A 23183-nucleotide genomic window follows, 5' to 3' on the forward strand; every position below is an offset into this window, starting at 1 on the left:
TCTTTGGGCTGGATCCATCCCACTGTGGATCAGTTATTTTTGTTCACTTTCACCAGCTCTACATGGGTGTCTTGCCCTCACACGCTACTGATTACAAAAGGCAAGAAAGAAAAGAGTGTGTGTAGGTGGCTTGAAGCAAACTCATCCCCACTGCTGAAAAAACATCTCAAAGCAGGTGCCCTCCTGGCAGTGAGTCAGCTATGAAGATGGACACATTTCACTTGGTTCTGCCTACTTAGGCCTTTTTATTTCTCACCACAGGTTGAGATTCCAGATCTCGGCATGTTTTATAAGATTCGGGTGTGGCATGATAAAAGGAATCCTGGCTCTGGGTGGCATTTAGAAAGGGTGAGATGCACCATCTTGGGGGAGGGAGGAGGTTGGGAGAGGAACTAAGATGGCTCCTTTCTGATGACTCTATCATGTAAGTTTGCCTCTGTATTTCATGGGAATGGGAACAGGTGAGCCCTGAATTTGAATACAAGACACAGGGACTTCCTAATAGGGACAGAACATCCAAAGTAGACTGAGAAAAAGCTCAGGTATTCAGGGGACTTGCATTCTGCCCCAGTCACCTGGCTGCTAAGCAAGTGTGAGTCTCCAGAGGAGCAGAGGAGAAATATTAAGCTGATGCTCTGCCTTACACAAGGGCCATGTCCAGGGCATGGCCTCGGCATCCCTGAGATGAGATATCTGAATGGGGACTCCAGGGCATGATGAATATCTGGCACACCTCCTTGCTCACTCCAGGACTTTGTTCCAGATGACCCTGATGAACACACTGACCAAGGACAAGTATAACTTCAACTGCAATCGCTGGCTGGATGCCAATGAGGATGACAATGAGATTGTGAGGGAAATGACTGCAGAGGGCCCAACAGTGCGGAGAATAATGGGCAGTAAGTACTCACATGTTGTTGTCGAGAATATATACAACAAAATATACACCAGTTCAACAGTTTCTATATGTATCATGTACCATTTAGTGACAATGACTATATACTTCGAGCTGTGCAACCCTCCTTTTCTGAGTTGTTCCTCCCGTATTGACATAAATTTTCTTCCCCCTAAGTTTCCTATCTAATCCTATCTAATCTTTCAAGTTGCTGTTGTCCCTTTCATTCCATATAGATAGTTCTTTTTTTTTTAATTTTTATTGTGCTTTAAGTGAAAGTTTACAAATCAAGTCAGTCTCTCATACAAAAATTTATATACACCTTGATATATACTCCTAATTGCTCTCCCCCTAATAAGACAGCATAGTCCTTCTTTCCACTCTCTCTTTTCATGTCCATTCTGTCAGCTTCTGATCCCCTCTGCCTTCTCATCTCCCCTCCAGATAGGAGATGCCAACATAGTCTCAAGTGTCTACTTGAGAGATAGTTCTTGAAAGAGCATATTGCTCAAGGGAGACATTCTTACTAGTTAAGCTAAATTTAGTTTTAAGAAGTTTATTTTTGGTTTAAAGATTATCTCAGGGCAATAGCTTCAGGTGTTCATCTAACCTTCCTGGCTCCAGGAAGTCTGGAGTCCATGAGAATTTGAAATTCTGTTCTGCATTTCTCCCCTTTTGATCAGGGTTCTTCTATAGAATCTTTGGTCAAAATATTTCCAAATGGTAGCTGGGCACCATCCATTCTTCTGTTCTCATGGCAAAGGAGGCAGTTTTTCATGGAGGCAATTAGCCACACGTTCCGTATCTTGCTTTTCTTCCTAACTCTCCTTCTTTCTCTGTTGCTCCAGGCAAATAGAGACCAATTTTTGTGCCTTGGATGCCTGCTTCCAAGCTTATAGGACCCCAGGCGCTACACAATGGACTAGGAGATAGAGCAGAAACACTAAACTTGTTATTATTAGGCCAATTAACCGGGATGTCCCATGAAACCATGACCCTAAACCTCCAAACCAAGAAGCCAAATCCCATGAGGTGTTTGGTTATACACAAGCCACCTTGGCAGCTACTTTTCTTTTCTTTTTTGTTGTTGTTGTAAAAATACCTGTCAGTCACACAACTTTTGCCAGTTCAACTTTTTACAGGTGTACAATTTATTGACAGCAGTTACAATAATCGGCTGTGCAACCCTACCCTTAATCGATGCTGTATTTCTATCACTATTAACCCCCTCCCCTTTTCCTTCTCCTTCCCACCCCTGGGAACCACTAATAAACTTTGTTCTCTATACATTTACCTTTTCTTGTCTTTTTATACAAGTAAGGTCATACAATATTTGTCCTTCTGCGATTGACTTATTTTACTCAGCTTAATATCGTCCAGTTCCGTCCATATTGTAGCGTGTATCAAGACTTCCTTTCTCCTACTGGCTGAGTATGCAGTGGAACTTGTAATGGATATGCCACTGGAAGCCTGGCTCATGAGCTGGTAGTCTTGCACAATGTGTATCATTGGGCTCCTTCTGATGCCACGGTGGATTTAGAAGGCCCCCCAGTCTCAAGTCTGGCTTGGAGGAACCATCTCCAAGCCATGACGGTAGAGCTCAATCACGATCGGTTTATGTATATGTGTGTTGTGGGGAGACTTATGGGTCTTCTGGTTGGCTATGTGGGGATGAGAAGAATCCACAGTGGATAATATTTCCCCAGAGCTCACCTGTCATTAAAGGAAACCTCCTGCTCACCCCACAAATTATGCATGAAATGCCACCCAAAAAGGAAGGCTGTGTCTGGGTTCTTATAGCAATGTTTGGCTGCTCCTTGATGAGGGCTCAATTGCTTTTTGAGGCTAGTAGGAAACAGACTTCATTTTTAATCTGGATTCAAATACTCATATTCAAAGAGGCAAAGGGAGATAATTTTGCATCAGGCTATAATAGCAGAGTGTTGGAAAATACATGACACATACCTTGTCTTTGATCCTTCGCAGACATTGCTAAGTGATCACAGCATTCTTCCCCGTGAGTCTGAAATAAGCTAGATAGGCCTCTATACAGCACTCCAAGCAGACATAACCAATCATTTAAGATATTATCTATTTGCTATCCTTTTGATAGTCCTTAATATCTTTAATACTAAAGTAGAAAATTTTTCTTTTTTTAGTGCTACAAAATCACAGGAAGTTAAGAATATATGGAAAAAATATGTCACCGATAGTTCCAGTAGCTCTTCCTGTGGTGCTATTTCTCAGACGAGCATGTGGCATTTATGTGCACTCTGCATTTGCACGCACAGTAGAAGCTTCATATATATTTATTAAAATGATTTGAACAGAGTTAAATACTCAAAAACATAGAAACACCAAACAGCAAGTACCGCAGAAGAGATTATCTAATCTGTTAGTCTAACTAGGCAATGCTTGAAATTAGGATGGTGTGTCTTCTATTTTGTAGTTCTTCTTCATTCATAATTAAATAGATAATTATGGAAAATTTATGTTCAAGGCCCTTAAGATAGCCTGATGCAGATGGGAAAACCGAGGAAGTTTTTGCTGTGGCTGTACAGTTAGTTAGAAACACGAGTGAGGCCTAGAGTGAGTCTCCTGACTCCTGGTTCCCTGGCTGTCCCCTGCCTTTTCACATTCAGTAATATTTTCTTAGGGAACCTTCTTGGGTTTTCTTGGCTGTAACCTTTATGGAAGCAGATTGCCAGTCTTTCTCCTACAGAACCACTGGGTAGGTTTGAACCACCAACCTTTCGCTTAGCAGCTGGGTGCTTAATCGTAGAGCCACTAGGGCTCCTTCAAATAACATATATTCCGCCCCCCCAAAATTGAAACTTTATATAATATGTAGACCACCAAAGCAGAAATACATCTGATCTTACCTTTGTGTGCCAGAATTGAGCCTGCAGGTATGAAGACTTGGGAAGGGGGCCTTGGGACCTAACTTTTAAACCCTTCTAACCAATTCTCATGGTTTTAGCTCCTCACTCCCTACTTCTAACGTTACCCTGGGACTGTCCATTCCTGGATATTTTGCAGGGCTGCGTCTGGAATTTCGCAACTCAACTGAAATCAGTTCTCTCTTGTCTGCTAAGTCAGGGGCCTCAAATTTGAGCATGCCTTGTTACCTGGAGGGCTGGTTCAAACACAGATTGCTGGGTCTCACCCAGAGAGTTTCCGATTTAGTAGGTCTGGGGTGGACCCTAGAATTGTCTAACAAGTTCCCAGGTAATGTTGTTGCTGCTGGTGGGACCCACACTTGGAAAACCATTGTACTAAGTCACTTACCACTCTTCCATGTGTTTTCCAGCTTCCCAAACTTTGTTGCTGTTGTATATACTTGTTGGTTAAACATTTTATTGGTTGTTTAGATCTTTAAAATCATCTATATAGAGTCATTTTAGTAGGGATTTTTTCAGAGAAAATCTGTCATTTTTTACTCAAAATCTCTAGAATGTTCTTTACCTCCACCTCTTCCTTGCCTTGGCTGAAACACAACTCTCCTGAGAGCCCTCCTCACAAACCATGGGGTCAGACTCCCTCTGCATTTCAGAGTCTTGCTGTGAGTCCTCCTTCGAGCTCATACCATCTCATGATGTTGCCCTCTGCCCAGCTCAGGTCCATCTTCTGTTGACCTCTAATCACTTCCCCTTTGTTACTAAGGGTGAGGTAACATGTCCACAGGTCATTCTCTAGACCCCAGCTCCTGCCTTCGTCCTAGGACAGTATATCTCAAAGTGTGGCCAAGGACTCACCCATATTATAATTGCCTGAAGTGTTTGTTAAAATACAGATTCCTGGGCCCAATTTCAGATACGCTGAATTAGACTTTCTGAGAACTACACCTGGCAAACTGTATTTTTATCAAGCACACCAAGCAATTTTTATGCCTATTAATGTTTAAGAGTCTTTGTCCTGCTTATTTCAATGTCCGTGTGGAAAACCCCATTCAATCACATCCTATCCTCATCCATTTTGTTGACCTCCTCCTCCACCCTATCCCACTTAACCAGCCACTCCTGGTCCCTCCCTTGGGATCATCACGGGGAACTGCTCCTTCTCTGAACTCCATACCTCACTCTTGGCTTGAGCTCCTGCCCTGCTGGCTCTCTCATGCCATTGATCACACTTCACCCACTCTTGAACTCCTTCTAGTTCCCTACTCCTTACATTTCTCCTGGTCTGTTGAAGCTTTCTCATTCCTGGGTGTGTGGAGAATAGGTTTAAGGAGCAAACCTATAAGCAGTCAATCAGGAGAGAGAAACAGAAGTCCTGAAATAGGGCAGGGACCAAGGTAGACAAGAGAGGAGAAATTAAAAATATTTTGAAGGTGCAACCGGCAGAGCTTAGTGAATGGATGCTGTGGAAGCAATGGAGAGAGAAACTTCCTGCCCAGGACGTTGGGAGAAACTGTGCAGATGAAATGCCATTTAGGCTGTAGGTCTCCTGTGGGTGATGAGGAGAGAACACCATAGGAGGGGTGGGGAGGAAGAGCATTTATACAGGTTACACATATGAACATGCTTGTAACATTTCAAACAAGGAGCCTGGTGGAGCAATAGTTAAGTACTCGGCTGCTAACCGAAATGTTGGCGATTTGAACCCACTCGAAGGCTCTGTGGGAGAAAGACTGGGCAATCTGCTCCTGTAAAGATTACAGGCTAGAAAACCCTCGGGGCAGTTCTGCTCTGTCACTTGAGTTTGCTGAGTCAGAATCTACTTGAGGGCACCCAACAGCGACATTTCAAACAGTGTGCCATATGTGAGAGTGTCATAGCTGTGATTTATTTTTTGTCTTCTGTGATACAATTAAAGAACCATTTCAATGAGGGAAAAAATTCTCTAATGAATAACAGGATTAAAGGGCTGTCTGTCCTAGCACGCTGGCTATAAAGGCAGATTGATGCCTTCTGGGGGTCCGTGGCCCAGCCCCGGATGGGGGTACTTTGGAGCCCATCCCAATTCTAATGTCTTTCTCCCAACTGCTCTTTCTGGCCCACATAAAAATTTCTCTTGTGCTTGGAACACACCCAGGTCCTCACTCACCTCTACAGGAACTCAGCTGTAGATTCTGGTCTGGAAGCTTCTTTATAACAGTAAATAGAGCTGGGGACAAGGTTCTTACTTCCCCATTTGGTCCCAGGCTGTAATAAACCATGTGCAGGAGCAGGACTTCCTAGAAACCCCATAAGTCTTAGACTCACAGAAGACAAGTACCCAGAACCAGTGCCATCGAGTCAATTCCGACTCATAGCAACCTTATAGGACAGAGTAGAACTGCCACATAGAGTTTCCAATAAACACCAATTTAAAATCGATTCTCTAAGTTTGAAATGGTGTGTCCCTAGTTTACTTAAAATAAGGCTAGCCAAATAAGGAATGAATGCATGCCTGAGAGTCAAGAAGCTTTTGGGAGGGATTGCACCGATTCATGCAAGGTGGGAGACATGGACAAAACACGCATGGCTCACATTCTTCATCTTACCTTTCCCCCAGGAGTTACATGAAATCAGCACTCTCCACTATGCACCCAGCAGAAGTGATTACACATGACTCCGGAGTGGGCAAGAGACCATTAGATTCAAGTCCTGGAAACCAGAGTTTCATTAATTAGGCTGTAATTTTAAAGTACAAGAGGCTCTGGTACTTACCCATCTGTTTAGAGTCTTTCGCTGCTGATACCTAATAGTATCACTATTTTTCATAGTCCACAGACTTCTTGCCAAGAAGGAACTGGGACCTCTGTGGCAGGTGGGCCCAGAGAAGCCTCTAGAGAGGGTCAGGACCCCTGAGAACTTCCAACCAAATGGACTTCAGAGTTCTAGAACAAAGGAGATTGGAATTCCCAGGCAGAGGGATTTCTGAATTCCCTCTGTAGCTACTGGGCAATTCCCAGTTTACGTCTGGGAATTGTCCAATAGTTACAAATAAGAAAGCAGAAAGAATTAGCCTTAGTCAGAGTTAAGGATAAGGGGAGGTTCGTGCTTAGAACTTTGCTATCCCCCTCGGTGGTGCAGTTGTTAAGTGTTTGGCTGCTAACCGTAATGTGGGTTTGAAACCACCAGCTGCTCCTTAGAAACCCTATGGGGCAGTTCTACTCTGTCCTGTAGGGTCGTTATGAGTCAGAATTGACTTGGCAGCAACAGCTGTGCTTCATGGGTCCATATGTTTTCAGATTTCACTTCAGTCAATACTGTTCCTTCCTCTTTTTCTAAAAATTTTATTGTGGTGAAAATACATATAATAAAACATATGCCATCTCAAAATTTCTACATGTACAATTTAACAACATTGATTACATTCTTTAAGTTGTGCAACCATCTTCCATATCCTTTTCCAAATCATTCCACCATCAATTAACATAACTTCTATGCCCCCTCATCCCTTCCTCTTACTGTTAACAGATTATATCACAGAGGGCTTAATGCAAAAGGATCGACTTCATTCATACCAAGCCTGAAGGGCTAGTGTGTGTTCTTCCCCCATGATCATCTGAGTTTTAAAAGTGTTGATTACAAAAGGCAGGGCAGGTAGAATTTCAGGTATGGACCTACGAGGGAGTCCCTAGGTGGTACAAACTGTTAACACACTTGGCTACTAACAAAAGATTGGAGGTTCAAGTCTACCTAGAATCGACTAGAAAGAAAGGCCTGGAGATCTACTTCTGAAAAAAAATCAGCCATTGAAAACCCTAGGGAACACAGTTCTACTCTGATACACATACGGTCGCCATGACTCGGAATCAATTTGACCATAATTGATCTGGTGTGGACAATACTGGGGGCCAGGAACCTTTTTCTTCAATCTTGAATGATGATTTAAGTGTCTGCCTGAGCCAGGCTTTTATGTTTAAGCAATCATTCTTTGCCCTTTTTTCTTTGCCTTTTGCCACAGACCCTGGATATCTTCATGTACTCATATGTTTAATGGTCAGATTTAATTTTCAAATGTCTCTATACTGCCGGATAAAAATGGGTATATTACTGAAAAAAAATTGTACATTGAACTAAACTTCCAGGTGATTTGTCTCTTTCCTAATGTGCTTTTTCTTCATTTTAGATGGACCAGCAATGAGTAGTGGCCCAACCTGCCCATTTTTTTTTTTAAAACAACAGCTTTTTGTGTGTGTGTGCTTTAAGTGAAAGTTTACAAATTCAGTCTCTCGCACAAAACTTATATACACCTTGCTATGTACTCCTAGTTGCTCTCCTCTTAATGAGACAGCACACTTCTCTCCACCCAGTATTCCCTGTGTCCATTCAGCCAGCTCTTGTCAGCCTCTGCCTTCTCATCTCACCTCCAGACAGTAGCTGCCCATATAGTCTCATGTGTCTACTTGATCCAAGAAGCTCACTCCTCACCAGAATCATTTTCTGTCTTACAGTCCGGTTCAATCCCTGTCTGAAGAGTTGGCTTTGGGAATGGTTCCAGTCTTGGGCTAACAGAAGGTCCAGGGACCGTGACCTCAGAGTCCCTCCAGTCTCACTCAGACCATTAAGTCTGGTATTTTTACGAGAATTTGAGGTCTGCATCCCACTGTTCTCCTGCTCCATCAGGGATTCTCTGTTGTGCTCCTTGTCAGGGCAGTCATCGGTTGTAGCCAGGCACCATCTAGTTCTTCTGGTCTCAGACTGATGTAGTCCCTGGTTTATGTGGCCCTTTCTGTCTCTTGGGCTCATAATTACCTAGTGTCTTTGGTGTTCTTCATTCTTCTTTGGTCCAGGTGGATTGAGACCAATTGATGCATCTTAGATGGCCGCTTGCTAGCATTTAAGACCCCAGGCACCACTCACCAAAGTGGGACGCAGAATGTTTTCTTAATTCATTTTGTTATGCCAATTGACTTAGATGTCCCCTGAAACCATGGTCCCCAGACCCCCGCCCCTGCTACTCTGGCCTTCGAAGTGTTTGGTTGTGTTCAAGAAACTTCTTTGCTTTTGGTAAAACAATAGCTTTGAGATATAATTCACACACCATAAAATTCATCCTTTTAAGTAATCTTTAGAATATGCACAGTATATTGATGGAGATGGAAACACTGGTGGCATAGTGGTTAAGAGCTGTGACCACTGACCCAAATGTCGGCAGTTCAAATCCACCAGGCACTCCTTGGAAACTCTATGGGACAGTTCTACTCTGTCCTATAGGGTTGCTATGAGTCAGAATCGACTTGATGGCAAAGAGTTTTTTTTTTTTTTTTTTTGGTTTATTGACCAAAATGTGTATCTATCAATGCTATCGAATTCCAGAATACCATCATCATTCCAAAAAGAAATCCCATACCCATTAGTACCCGTACTCTCTCCCCCTCATTCCCCTCACCCCCATATATACAAAGTCATGTTGTCTGTGAATATAGTTTTACCTCTTTCTTTATAATCTGATACTTTTTATTTCTTTGTCTTGTCAAAGAACCTCAAGTACAATGTTGAATAGAAGGGGTAAGAGAAGACCTTCTTGTCTTGTTCCTGATCTTAGGAGGAAAGCATCCAGACTTTCACCCTTACGTACGTTAGCTGTGGGGTTTTCATAGATAACCTTCTAACCCTAACTAACTGAACGTTTTTATGGTGAAAGGTTGTTGGATTTTGTCAAGTGTCTGTTCTGCCTCTGTTGAGATGACCATATAGTTTTGTCCTTTATTCTTTTTACGTGATATTGATTGATTTTTGTATGTTGAAAGAACCTTGCATTCCATGGTGTGTAATTCTTTTTATATGTTTCCGGATTTGGTTTGCTGGTATTTTGTTCCATTTAAATTCATACACGATATTGGTCTGTAGTTTTCTTGTGATATCTTTGTCTGGTTTTGGTGTGAGGGTAATACTGGCCTCAAAGAATGAGTTGAGAAGTGCTCGTTTTTCTTCTACTTTTTGGAAGAGTTTATGAAGGATTGGTGTTAATTCATCATTAAACTTTTGATAGAAATCACCAATGAAACCATCTGGGCCTAGGCTTTTATTTGTGATAAGTTTTTTTTAATTACAAATTCTCTTTATTTGTTATATAGGTCTACTGTGTCAGAAGAAAAAAATTTGATTAACAGGTCAATTAGAGTTAACAGGATTTATTGAGCAAGAAAGCTGCTCTGGAACAGGGAGAGCCTCAAACTGAAAATAGTGAGGGGGGCCTGAGTTGACACAGTTATAATGCCCTTTTAAAGCTTAGATGAATAAGTATTTTGCCCTTTGCTTTGATCGGGTAATCACATTAAATTTTCCTTTTGTTTTGTGAAAGTTGTTCACTGAATGCTGAAACTGGCTTAACTTGATTGGATGGGTGTTGTTAACTCATGTTGATAAGATTTGCTAAATCATGCTGATAAGGAAAAGTTGCCTAAATTTTGATTTTGGCATTAAGTTTCTTATAAATGGCCTTATGACTAAGTTTTGTTTTGTTTTATTGTGCTTTAGGTGAAAGATTACAGCTCAAGTTAATTTCTCATACAAAAATTTATACACATATTGTTATGCGACACTAGTTGCAATCCCTATAATGTGACAGCACACTCCCACTTTCCACCCCAGGCTTCCTGTGTCCATTCAGCCAGCTCCTGTCCCCCTCTACCTTCTCATCCTGCCTCCAGACAGGAGTTGCCCATTTCGTCTCATGTATCTACTTGAGCTAAGAAGCACTCTCTTCACGAGTCTTATTTTATGTTTTATAGCTTATGACTAAGTTGTGTTTGACCCTTGGCCCATGGAAGCCATTTTAATTCTTGCTTCTATGAAAATTTGTAACACCTTTAATCTTCTGACTTCTCTTCATCTCCACTGCACCCTGAGACCTAGGCACCATCCTCCTTTTCCAAAACTACTGTAATGATCCCAGTAACTGGCTCCTCTGTTTCAGTTTCTCTTCCCACATGGCACCAGACTGGTCTTTAAAAACATAGATCAGATTGAGTTGCTTCCTTGCTTAAAACCCTCCAATGGCTTTCCACTGTACAACCCCCTGCCCCCTCCCCCAAAGAAAGCCACACGAAAGAAGCTGTCCTTCATCTGTCATACTCTTTGTGTCTGGCCTGTGTGCACCTCTGGCCTCATTTCACACTCCCTTCCGTTCCTTCCACTCCAATCGCATTGGCCTTCTCTCTTCTCCTCAAACATGCTCTGCCCATTCCTACACTGGGGCCTTCGCACTTACCAAAACTCTCTTCTTTCAGAGATTTCTGTGGCTGGCTCCTTGTGTCATTAACATTTTAGACTAAATGTTGTCTCTTTGCAGCAGCCTTTTCCGCCGTCTCTAAATCACCTCCACCCGCTCACCCTACTCCTCCTCATGTCAGTCACACCGTATGGCATCCCTCCATTTTATTGCTTTTACTACAGATATAACTCAGAAATTTTCCTGTTCGTAATTTGTTTATGACCTTACTGTCCATCCCTTCCCTCCACTCTCTCACTTTTGACTCCAGTGTGACCTCAGTGGGAGCAGGTACCTTGTCTGTCATGTTCAGAGCTGTATCGCTGCACTTAACAGTGCCTGGCACCTACTAAGTGTCAGTAAATAGCTAGCTGTGGGGTAAGTGAATGAATGAATGAACTTTACTTTCCAGCCTATTTTAAGCGGAAAGCAGGGCTGTGGTACATTTTCAACATGCAAAGAAGTCTCTGCCCTTTCTAGAGTGGCTGCATTTCATACTATTATCTCTGCTTCTCTTCCTGGTGCGTCTTAGCGGTGGGAGGGTTCGGATGAGAAGGGGAAGGCTCAGTTCTGGTTCACAAGGAAAAGTTATCTTACTTGGGAAGACAGGACTAACACATGTGAATTGAAGAACAATCTAAGGCAAAGGAGGTTGCTGGATTGGACGTAATCAAGTGCTAAATGCTGGGATTTGACCAATGGGCCCCAAACACTGGCCAACCGCATCCGAGTCCCCTGGGGGAGAGTGTAAACGACGCAGTTTCAGGGGTTCAATCTTTGGGGACTCACACTTGGGAAGTCCGAAGTGCTGCTTAGGCATCTGAATCCTTATCAAAGTCTCCCAGGGGATTCTGATGGTTGTCCAGGTTTGGGAACCTCTGGTCAAGGCCAAGAGATGTGCAGCCCTTGGCTGGGGTGGGGAGGGATCTGGCTAGACAGCAGAAAGAAATTAGGCCACTCTGCAAGATGGTTGATGGGAGACGAGGAAGCAGAACTCAGAGGTGGGGAGTAGGAGGCTGTCGGCCAGTGGTGTCCTCTCTCTTTGCCTGGCAGTGGCCCGGTACCGTGTGACTGTGTGCACAGGGGAACTCGAAGGTGCAGGGACCGATGCCAACGTCTATCTCTGCCTTTATGGTGACGTGGGGGACACGGGGGAGCGGCTGATGTACAACTGCAGGAATAACACCGACCTGTTTGAGAAGGGCAATGTAAGTTGTGCCAACCACCCTCCCTGGCCCGTTCCCCTTCCCTTGTCTTCCTTACTCTACTAAAGAAAGGCTTGTGGCTGGTACCACCAGGGTCAGCCTTCAGAAAAACTCACTCTGGGGAAGGGTGTGGGGAACCCAGGAATTCCAGCAGCAGCCACTGTGGGGCATAGTAGTGCCTGGTTAGCTTGGTCCCTAGGCATTTGGGCCACTCCCAAGTCACTGATGTGCATGACCCCCACTACCCAGCCCCCACTAGGCTCCTAGAACTAACCACCTAGGAGTAGGAGAGCCACCCTAGAGGGGTCATGGTCCCCTCTCATCCCCAGAGCTTTGAGAAGGGGGCAGAGGAAGAGGACATTTGAGGCGGTAGGAGAAGAATCTTTCTCATCCCAGGTTGGGTGGAGAGGGAAGGATACCTCAGGTGTAGAAGAGAGGACCCAGGCTAGAGGAAAGCTGGGACACCAGAGGAATTTTTTTCTACCAGGCATGATCACTGGTGGCATCTTGCTCATGCCCTTTTTGAAAGAGAAACCAGAGAAGTACATGAAACATGGAGGTGGGAGAACTGGAGGTAGAATAGCCTCTCTGTGAATGCACTGGGTGTTCCCTTCTATTCCTTGGCTTCCCTGATCATGAAATAGGTTTACATTACCATGTGGGGGCAATGGGAAAGGAGTCAGGTGGTCTGAGGGTAAACCCAGTTTCCTTGTGTGTAAAATAGGGAAAGGATACCTACATGTAGCTAGCTGTTGTGAGGATTAGGGATGGCAGACATGCTGCACTGGGCATCAGACCTGGCCCACAGCACACAATGTGAGGTAAAGGGGACTCACCCAGGTGAGGAAATTTGCAGACTGTGGTCGCATGAGCGCTACCCTTCCTCCAGCTCCTTCCTCTGCTGCCCTTACTTGTGAGGACAGGGCAGCCCTGGGAGGGGAGTGGAGGCCTCTCTCCCAGGCCAAGCCAAGTTGACCTTGTTCTAGAGATTATGTGCATAACAAGGATGTGGTGGCAAAAGGAATTTGAGCAGAGGATTATGGGTGGACTTGGGTCCACTTGGGAGATGAGGTGACTTTACTTCACACAGCTTTTATTTTCGCCTCTGTCTCTCTCACACCCACCTATCTTTCTCTCCACCCTGTTTTTGCTTTTTCATCGACATCTTCTAACTTCTTTGCCCATCAGGTCTGCCCTTCCATGATCCTGGCCCTGGAGGCTCCAGATATGCTCACACGCACACCTGCCTCATCAGGTGTGAAATAAGCAAGACCACTTGGTCCCCCCGATCAATTCTAATCCTTCCCCTCCTCTAGAAGGGACCAACGTCCTTCTGTAGCAAGGAGCCAGAGGAAGTTAGCTAAGGAACTAATTCATAGTAAATGAGTAGTGACTCATAACAGCTTAACATGTTCATCTTTCCAGGGTAAGTTCCCTTTTAGAAGGAGATCATAAGGAATGGCCATGTTAACCAAAAAGTACAGAACTCAAATATTGGGAACTTGTCATAAAGTGATATTCCAGTGGTAGAAATGGGGTAGGGGGGCTTGACCTGTTCTGTGTCCCTCCACTTATGCACACCTGTGAAAGGCCAGTGGCCCAACCCATCAGCTCTGGCTTTCCTGGTTTCAGGGCCTGGGTCTTCCTTTGGTGTCTGGGCCTCAGGGTAGACACCATCCACCTGGTCTTGCTGTCTTTCTCCCTCTGCAGGCCGATGAGTTCACCATTGAGGCTGTCACCTTGCGGAAGGTGAGGCGGGTGAGGATCCGGCATGACGGCAAAGGCGCGGGCAGTGGCTGGTACCTGGAGCGGGTGCTGGTGAGAGAGGAGGGGCAGCCCGAGAGCGACAATGTGGAGTTCCCGTGTCTCAGGTACAAAAGTCTCACCTGCTTTTGTTCTCCAGCTTAGATTTTGATTCCCGAGTTTTGGGAAGACCCAGGAAGTTGGAGGTATGAACCCATCCAGAGATACCTTGGAAGACAGGACTGGCAATCTGTTTTTGAAGGGTCACAGCCTTGAAAAACCTATGGAGCACAGTTCTACTCTACACACATGGGTTCGCCATGAGTCGGAGCCGACTCGATGGCAGCTAACAACAATGGCAGCCATGCTACCGGCACCAGAAAGCAAAAGAGTGGCTTAAATGTGTAGTTGGTGCAAGAAAGAGGTAGTCCTGCTGGGTGCTTAGACCCAAGCCTGCATCCCCACCTGAACTGTTATTTTAACTCCCTGGGAGAGGAGGACAAACCAGGCCTATTTATCAAAGCTTCACTCCCAGGATCAGGGAGTGATAAGTGTCTTAGCTATAGTAGGGGTGTGTGTGTGTGTGTGTGTGTGTGTGTACATGCACACGTGTGCTCTGTGTGGTGTCTGATGTACGTATGTGTGTTTGGTATGTGTGGCATGTGATGAGTGTGTGTGTGTAGTGTGTGTGTGTGTGGTGTGGTATGTATGGTACGTGTGGTGTGTTTGGTGTTTGGCGTGTGTGTGGTGGGTGTGTGGTGTGTGTGTGATGTATGGTGTGTATAGTAAGACTTGTGATGTGTGTCTGCATGTGTGTGTGTGTATGCACACATGTGCTCCAGAGAGTTCAGGAGAGATCTAAAAAATTACCAGCAGACTGGCTTATCCATTTAGTGGTATCTCACTCTAAAACTGGGCTGAAGTGTTTCAAGCTGAAAGAGAAATGCTATATTTGGACATATCTATTAATACCTCATGAATATTTAGGTAGAGACAAATGACAGGTCATAATTTCCCTTTACTCCTGGGGAACGCTGGGGATGGATAAATGGCGGAGGGACTGAAGGGAGAAGGGGAGGCGGGGTTCTCCGATGGACAAGAGCCTGCTGGTTTTCCACCCTTCCCTTCCCTGAAAATACATGTCCTGGGTTACACCACAGCCTTCCTGCAGTCACCAGGTCTTCAGGAGATGCTAGAGAGTGACCCAAGCAGGACAGACAGAGGGGGTCTCCTAATGAGTTGATTTGAGGGGGCTGGCCAGTACCCTGCTTCCAACTATCTCTCCCTCTCCCTGCCATCAATGCCTAGAATCCCACCATTATTTCTTCATTTCTAGTCATAAACATTTTAGATTCATAGCATCAAAGCCCATGGGACGTGTAACAATTTAGCCATTGGTTAACATTTTCATGTTAGCTCACAGCCAACTGACAGCAAGGTCCCATGGGAGTGAGTGCATGGTCATGTATCTGGGGAGGGAGAGGGCACGAGGAAGGATGGGGGAGACGGCAGGGTTGCCTCCACTAGCCCTGCAGAGGCTGTATATTGGCAGAGGAGAGTGGGGTTTAGTAAGGCCTGAGCTCTGTGTCAGAAGAGGGAAGAGGAAGCAGTGGCTTCCTTTGCTGGCCTCCTTTGATGGCCTTCTCTTTGGAGTGTAACAGAGGGGTCTGAGGAGACAAGCATCAGAACATAAACAAATGGGAATCAAGAGACAAATGTCTTGGTTTCCTAGTACCCTGGAGAACACAGGGTGTCTATTCTCTTACCATAGGTCCCATATCACATCCTAAGGACTAGACAATTTGTGCTTGCAGGGCTGTCTCATTTCTCAGGGTGGATTTTCATGCTCAGTGGGAAAGGTGCTTCTGCAGTAGATAGGTCTGGTACTTTTCCCCTTGGTGGATGACCAGCAGAGAGCTGGGACCATGGCATTCATCCTCACGTATCAACATATCACATCTATCAAACCCTGGCATGCAGGACACAGATCCAGCTTCTCCTTGAAGGCAAACCTAGCTCATCCTTGAGGACTCAATCAAGGCCCCTTCACCATGAGCCCTTCTCATTTCTCTGAATTCCTGTAGCACTTATTTGGGTACAGCATCCACTCTTGTCTTGGTCTTCAGTGCCTTAGCCATTCAGTCCTGTCTTCTTAACTGGACTGTAGGTTCTTTAAGGGCTGGTCTGTGTCTTATTTATCTTAATACATCTTCTCTGCCTTCACCCCAGCCCAGAGCCTTCAGCACGGTGCCCTGCACATGGTAGTCTCTTAGGAAAAAAAGGTGGTTGTTTCGATGATGACGATGAAGCAGATGTTCATGGATTTTAGGACAAATTTTTACCGTAATTCCCAAGGCCCTTCATCACATGACCCTGCTCACTGGTCCACTGGTCTCTTCTTCCAGTGTTCTACCTTTCACCCTCCCCTCATGCTCCTTTTCACCCTATTCTTCACTTTGCTCTTCACCTAACCCTTCATTCTACTCTTCACCCTACCCTCACTTGACCCCTTACTCTACTCTTCTCTATCTTTCACTCTACCCTTCACCCTAGTCTTCACTCTACCCATCGTTCTTCCCTTCACCCTAGCCCTCATTCTACTCCTTCCTCTACCCTTCACTCCCCTCTTCCCATACCTCTCATTCTATTCCTCACGCTACCCTTCACCCTACCCCTCACTCTCCCCCTTACCCTACCCCTTACTCTCCCTCACACTCTACCCTTCACTTTACCCTCACTGACCCCTCATTCTACCCCTCACTCTACCCTTTACTCTATCCCTCACTTTACCCTTCATCCTACCCTTCACTCACTGCATTCCATCTACATTGTCCTTCAGGCAATTCCTGAAGGCTCTGCTTCATCCCAGTAAGTGATGTTCCCTTTGGTATATTCCTCCTTTCTTCTCCTGGTTAAATCCTTGTCACTTTTCCCACCTCAGCTTGTATATCGCTTCCTCTGCAGAGACCTCCCTCCAGTCTGGACTGATTTCCTTTGTTGTGAGCTCTTGTAGAACCATTTTCCTTTTCTGAATTCAAAGCACTGACTCTGCATGAAATATGTGATGATTTGGTTGTCTGCCTGCCACACTCAAAGAGCTAACATCTCCTTGTGTACTCACCAGGTGGCTGGACAAGGACAAGGATGATGGGCAGTTGGTCCGAGAATTGCTGCCCAGCGACAGCAATGCGACACTGAAGAGTAAGTTGTCCAGGTGGTGGGTTTGGACCTGCGAGATAAGTACTCTCCCTCAGCTAAACAGAAGCCAACCCTTCAAGAAAGCAGGCACTCTTCAATTCATTTCACGAGACAGTCCTAGGGAGGGTGGAAAGGAAGGGGCTCTAAGGGAGGATCTGGAACCCTCTGATCTATCTTGCTTGAGCACATAATCTCTATGTGGCCTTGGGTGGGAGGCCCTGCACTCATGTGCGTCTCTGTTGAGAAGAGTAACAAGAACAATAACACTAGCTAATGGTTCCAAGGGTTGGGTACCTATCATTCAGGACTATAAAATGTGTTCTTTTCTAATGTCAAGGATTAACCCAAAGGTCCTACAATTTTCCTTGCTGGCAATATTTCTTCAAATGGTTTGGTTTGATCATGAACTTTAGATAAATTTTTACAAAACTTCTTTACAGAATTCTCAACAATACCAACACCTCATGTTTCTTATTATTTCATTTGAGTCCTACAGTAACCCCAGGAGGTAGGCAGAGCTCCTGTTCAAGTCCATCTGTCAGATGGGAAAGCTGAGATCTGGAGAAGCTGAATATGTTTCCTAATAGGGTCATACAGCAAACTGCAGAGTTGAGACTAGAGGGTCCAGTCTCTGGACTCAGAATTACAGATTTAAGAGCTGGGAAGGACTTTAGGAGATGAACCACCCCAATGCCTTCACTGGAAGATGGCCTGTGGCTGTGGCAAGTGTTCCCACCTAGTATGCTCAGATCTGCAGCCAGTGTTAGAGCTGGGGGACCTACACCCAAGATGTCTCCATTTTGTTCCACCACTCTACCCACTCTACCAAGCCCCTGCTTCAGCATGTGGACCGGCCTCCCAGGTCCCCTTCTTCCCAAGCAGGGCCTGAGAAAGGGTTTAGATGGAAAATGGTGTACAGAAGAGCTTCTCTTCTTGATTCCTGTGACATCTTTAAAAGCCATTTCCTCCAGTGCCCTTGGATGCCCCTGGTGGAGCTGATCTGGACCAGGCCCATACGTATGGCCTTTATCAGGGCCTGGCTAGTCTGGAGGGCTGACCCTGGGCAAGTGTCTGCAGTTACCTTCTCCAAATCTTTCTTCCCAAGGGGAAGCTCCTAAGCCAGCAATGAATGGTAGACCTGGGACTTAGCATCATTTGCCTCCTCAGTACTGTATTTGTCTTTCCCAAAACACATGCTCTGGAACAAACCTATAGGATTTGGGTCTTGCTCCTGTTCTCTGAGGACTTGCCTTTCCTGTGGGCGCTTTACTCTCCTTTGCACACTGACCATACAGACTTTTGTATGTGATGAAGTGGAAAACTACCAGCATGATGCCCCTATTAAGAACAGAAGGCTTTAGGGCCACTTTAGGATTTCACTCCTGGCTGGCTGCTTCTTAACCTGCCATCTTGAGCCAAACATATAAACTTCTGAACCTCAGATTCCTTGTCTGTAAAACTGAGCTAAGAATACACATTAATAATACTGTTTCTATAATGTGCTAACAGTACTGGCAAAGGTCTATGCCCCTTTTGTCTCAGTTTCCTTGTCCATCAAAAGAGAAGTTGGTTCAAGCAATTGCTTTAGATCTTTTCAAACTCTTGAATGTTGATATTCTTGCCTGTGATTTGCATGTTCTCCTGTTCTCAGCATGTTCCCACCTTGTAGGCTAGGCCAGGCAGGTATTAGGATTTCCATTTTGTAGATGAGGGGACTCCACAGAAATAGAGGAAGCCCCTGCCCCAAGTCACAGGGCTGCTTAGAGAGAGCAGGTGCTGGGGTTCCTGACTCCCAGCCTACAGTCTCACTCCTCTGGCTCCAGTTACCCTCCTGCTTCATTCCCCATGCTCTTTCCCACTTGCCCTGCACTAACCCCATTCCTTCCTCCTTCCTGCCATGGACTGTTCAGACTATCGCTATCACATCAGTGTGAAGACTGGGGATGTTCCTGGAGCCAGCACAGATTCTAGAGTCTACATCAAGCTCTACGGAGATAAATTAGACACCATCAAGCAAATTCTGCTCGTCTCTGACAACAATCTGAAAGACTATTTTGAACGTGGCCGGGTAGATGAGTTCACCCTTGAGACCCTGAACATTGGAACCGTGAGTCTTCATCCTGGGCCATGTGATGCCACCTCACCCTTTCCCCTACATACATCCACACATACACACTCATGTACACACATGGGAACCATTTTGAAGGAAAGAATGCCCGTATGGGGGTTGTTAGCAGGGTAAGTTGTTTTCCAGATATGACCTAGAGCAGCTGAAGACATGTGAACAGTGGTTAAGCTTCCAGAGTCTCTTTGGAGATGGAATGTGCACTTCTAGTAGCTATGGTCCCCACATTTCTTTCACCTGTGAGAGTAGCCAGGACCAGTGAACGTGGGTCACAGACACTGGAGAAGGAAACACCCTGTGCATGGAAGGAAAAACAGGGTAGGGAAATATAGAAAAGAAGGGCTGGAAATAGTTTCCAATTCCAAACTTGAGTGTGCATCAGAATTATGCCTGGAAGCTGGTTTCAGTGCAAACTCTCGGGCCCTACCGGGAGATTCTGCCTTAGAAGGTGAGATCCAGAAGTTTGCATTTATCAAGTTCCCAGGTTGCTCTGCTGTAAATGGCCTGAGCACTTTCCCTGGAGTAAGGGATCAAAATCCCTGGGCATGAGTATTAGGACCTTCCCTGGAAATGTCTGAGCTGGGTGGTGTTAGCACCTGCCCTTCTTAAGGTACGACTTGTTAGAAATTGAGGCAGTGGCAAGGTTTCTGTCTGTAGCCTCACCTTCCCTGCCTCTTCCCATCTCTGTGAGCCCTATCCTATTTCAGGTGCATCAGGCTCTCTAAGAAGCCCTGGTGGTGTAGTGGTTAAGAGCTTGGCTGTTAACTGGAAGGTCAGTAATTGGAATCCATCAGCTGCTCCTTGGAAACCCTTTGGGGCAGCTCTACTCTGTCCTTTAGGGTCGCTGTGAGTAGGAATCGACTCAGTGGCAACAGGTTTGTTTTTTTGTTTTTTGGGCTCTCTAAATCCCTTCTCCCATCAAAATGCACCCTGGAGAAATATACCTTGGAGGTAATGAGCTGAAATCAAGGCTTTCTGATATTAAAATGTATTTGTGTTTTAAGCTAAATTAACAATTGAGTGAAATGCTTTTCCCTTTACTAAAAGATCTCTGGCAGCAACCAGCAGATAAATGAGACATCTAAGGGAGTGGGGATGGCAGTAGAAGGGTGATTCCTTCCTTTGTGTTTCTGAGACCCTCTCGATAAGCTTGTGGCCAAGTAGTTGGGAACCCACCTTTTCCACTTACCTTTTGTGTGGCCTTTGCTAAGTTGTTTAATCTCTCAGCTATCTTATTCATAAAAAACAGGGAATCCTAACGGGATTGTTCTTAGCACTGAATATGTTAATAACACTGACATGCAGTTCCTGGCACATAGTAAGTACTTGATAAACACTGTTGTTGTCGCTAGTTGCCAGTTGGCTCCAATTCGTGGTGACCTTATGCATACTAGGACAGAATGTTGCCAGGTCCTGTCCTTGGCATTGGTATGTTTGAGTCCATTGTGTCAGTCCAATTCATTGAGGGTTTCTCTCATTTTCACTGACTCTCTACTTTACTAACCATGATGTCCTTTTCCAGTGATTGGTCTTTCCTGGGAGTGTCCAAAGCAAGTGAGCTGAAGTCTTGCCATCCTTACTTCTAAGTACATCCTTACTCCACTTTCCAGGTGAAAGAGAAGAAGGAAGTGCTACTTCTAAACAGCATTCTGGTTGTATTTCTTCTGAAACTAATTTATTCATCCTTTTAACAGCCCATGGTATATTCAATGTTCTTCATCAACTCCACAATTCAAATGCATCAAATCTTCTGTCTTCCTGTTTCACTGATGTTATTTATTGAATAACTACTGTAAGTCAGACACTATGCTAGGTGTTGTAGAGTCAAAAGACAGTCCCTGCCTTTGAGGAGCTTCCATCATTATCAGATAGAAGACATTTTTCCCTCTCTTTACTCTTTTAGCCAACCCCTTCCCAAGACTTTTACAGTTTCAGCACCACAGAAAGACCAAGGAAACACTCCGTGTCCTTTGGCATGCACCCGTAGGGCTCCTAGGCTCTGTAAACATAGCTGGTTTCTTCCAACAAATCCAGGGACCCAGCTACATACACTCAGCTGTGGCAGTGTTTCCATCACCAGCTGCAAAGAGCCATTTGTCCTCAAGAGAGTGAGAGCAGGGCTCGCATGGCCAACTTTCTACATGTGGCCTTTTGGTGCCAGATTCAACAGCTAGGCAGCATCACCCCTCCAGATCATCACAGAGAGAATTTCAATCTGGAAGGGATCGTGAAGCCCATCTGATCATTCCATCTTAGGTTAGAATTGCCCTGTATTCAGCATTTCAAAAAAGCATAAAAGTAATTTGAACACTGAAGAGCCATGTACAAATAAGGATGGTAACATGATCACCGACGATAGCATCTAGTGTGCCTGCAATGCAAGTGGGCTATCAAATGTTATCGGAAAGAGACATATCTTTCTCAGGTGCAAAGAGAAGGAGTAATTGGACCTGTCACTATAGGTTGTCTGCATAGTCTATCACCTACAGGATGGGTAAGAAGCCCTGGTGGTGCAACAGTTAAGAACTTAGCTGCTAACCGAAAGATTGGCAGTTCGAACCCACCCAGTGGCTGTGCGGAAGAAAGACCTAGCGGTCTGCTCCTATAAAGATTAACCAAAAAAAAAAAAACGAAAAAACAACCAAACCCATTGCCATCGAGTCAATTCCGACTCAGCTACCCTAGAAACCCTGGTGGTGTAGTGGTTAAGTGCTACAACTGCTAACAAAAAGGTCGGCAGTTCAAATCCACCAGGTGCTCCTTGGAAACTCTATGGAGCAGTTCTACTCTGTCCTCTAAGGTCGCTGTGAGCCATAAAGATTACAGCCTAGAAAAAACCCTGTGGGGCAGTTCTACTCTGTCATATGGGATGCTATGGGTCAAAGTTGACTCAATGGCACCCAACAACGGTAGGATAGGTATATCAAAGAAAAATGCAGAACTACACACATGTGGGTCTAGTGTATTGTCTAAACAAAACAAAGTCAATGATAGCACAGCTATCAGAAGCTGATGGCAAACATTTTGAATATTTGCTTTCTTGCACTGTCACACCCTGACATTATTAAGAACATACTGGTCCTTTCAAAACTCATATTTCGCATCACATCTTTTATCTCACTTTTTTGCACAACTGCCCCAGGGTGAGCTGGACAGGAGAGGAAGGATGGGAGCTCCAGGCAGGAGACATGATGCCCTGGTCACCCAGTGGCTGATGGCAGGGACAGGATTGGGACCCAGGTTCCTCGTCTTGAGCCTCCTACCTCCCTCTTCTGGGGAACTGGAGACCCAGGTTGAGGAGAACTACTTGGGCTGGTGTTTGAGGAGGTACGGATAGAGGACTGGGGGGTTCTGGACACACTAGCTCCTTGCACTCACCCACTTGGGTTTCCTTCCAGATCAACCGGCTGGTGATTGGGCACGACAGCACAGGCATGCACCCCGGCTGGTTCCTGGGCAGCATCCAGATCCGTGTGCCTCGCCAAGGCAAGCAGTACACCTTCCCTGCCAACCGCTGGCTGGACAAGAACCAAGCAGATAGGTGCCTGGAGGTGGAACTCTATCCCAGCGAGGTCGTGGAGATCCAGAAATGTATGGAGAAGGCAATGGTGGGGCCACCAACGTTGGTTCCCCTGTGGGATGGGGCAATGGAAAAGGAGGAGGGACTCTGGGGCAACCTAGATCTTGTCTCCAAGAAGGATCCTGTAGGGAGACAATGGGTGCTTCCAGTGCCCCTGGTTACCATGGTTCTGGGAAGGAAGAGAACTTATTTTACAAATGGGAAACTGAGGACTCAATGGACCGATTTTTTCAGGAATAAAAGCAGCAAATGACTTCAGTAGGACATGTTCATACTCTGTAAATGAGGAGA

At 45.3% G+C, this 23183-nt stretch overlaps 1 protein-coding gene across 2 annotated transcripts in view; it reads left to right on the plus strand.

The window, feature by feature from the left end:
- LOXHD1 (lipoxygenase homology PLAT domains 1) overlaps positions 1–23183 on the plus strand; it is a 169046-nt gene that overhangs the window by 63873 nt on the left and 81990 nt on the right. For both annotated transcript variants that reach the window (XM_064294569.1, XM_064294570.1), the window contains exons 11-17: positions 262–348; positions 764–899; positions 12095–12249; positions 13957–14117; positions 17114–17190; positions 19098–19294; positions 22711–22903. In XM_064294569.1, the coding sequence (XP_064150639.1) occupies positions 262–348; positions 764–899; positions 12095–12249; positions 13957–14117; positions 17114–17190; positions 19098–19294; positions 22711–22903 (1006 nt within the window). The remainder of the gene's footprint in view (positions 1–261; positions 349–763; positions 900–12094; positions 12250–13956; positions 14118–17113; positions 17191–19097; positions 19295–22710; positions 22904–23183) is intronic.

This window comes from Loxodonta africana, chromosome 11 (genome assembly GCF_030014295.1).
Source record: "Loxodonta africana isolate mLoxAfr1 chromosome 11, mLoxAfr1.hap2, whole genome shotgun sequence".
NCBI classification, from domain to species: Eukaryota; Metazoa; Chordata; class Mammalia; order Proboscidea; family Elephantidae; genus Loxodonta; species Loxodonta africana.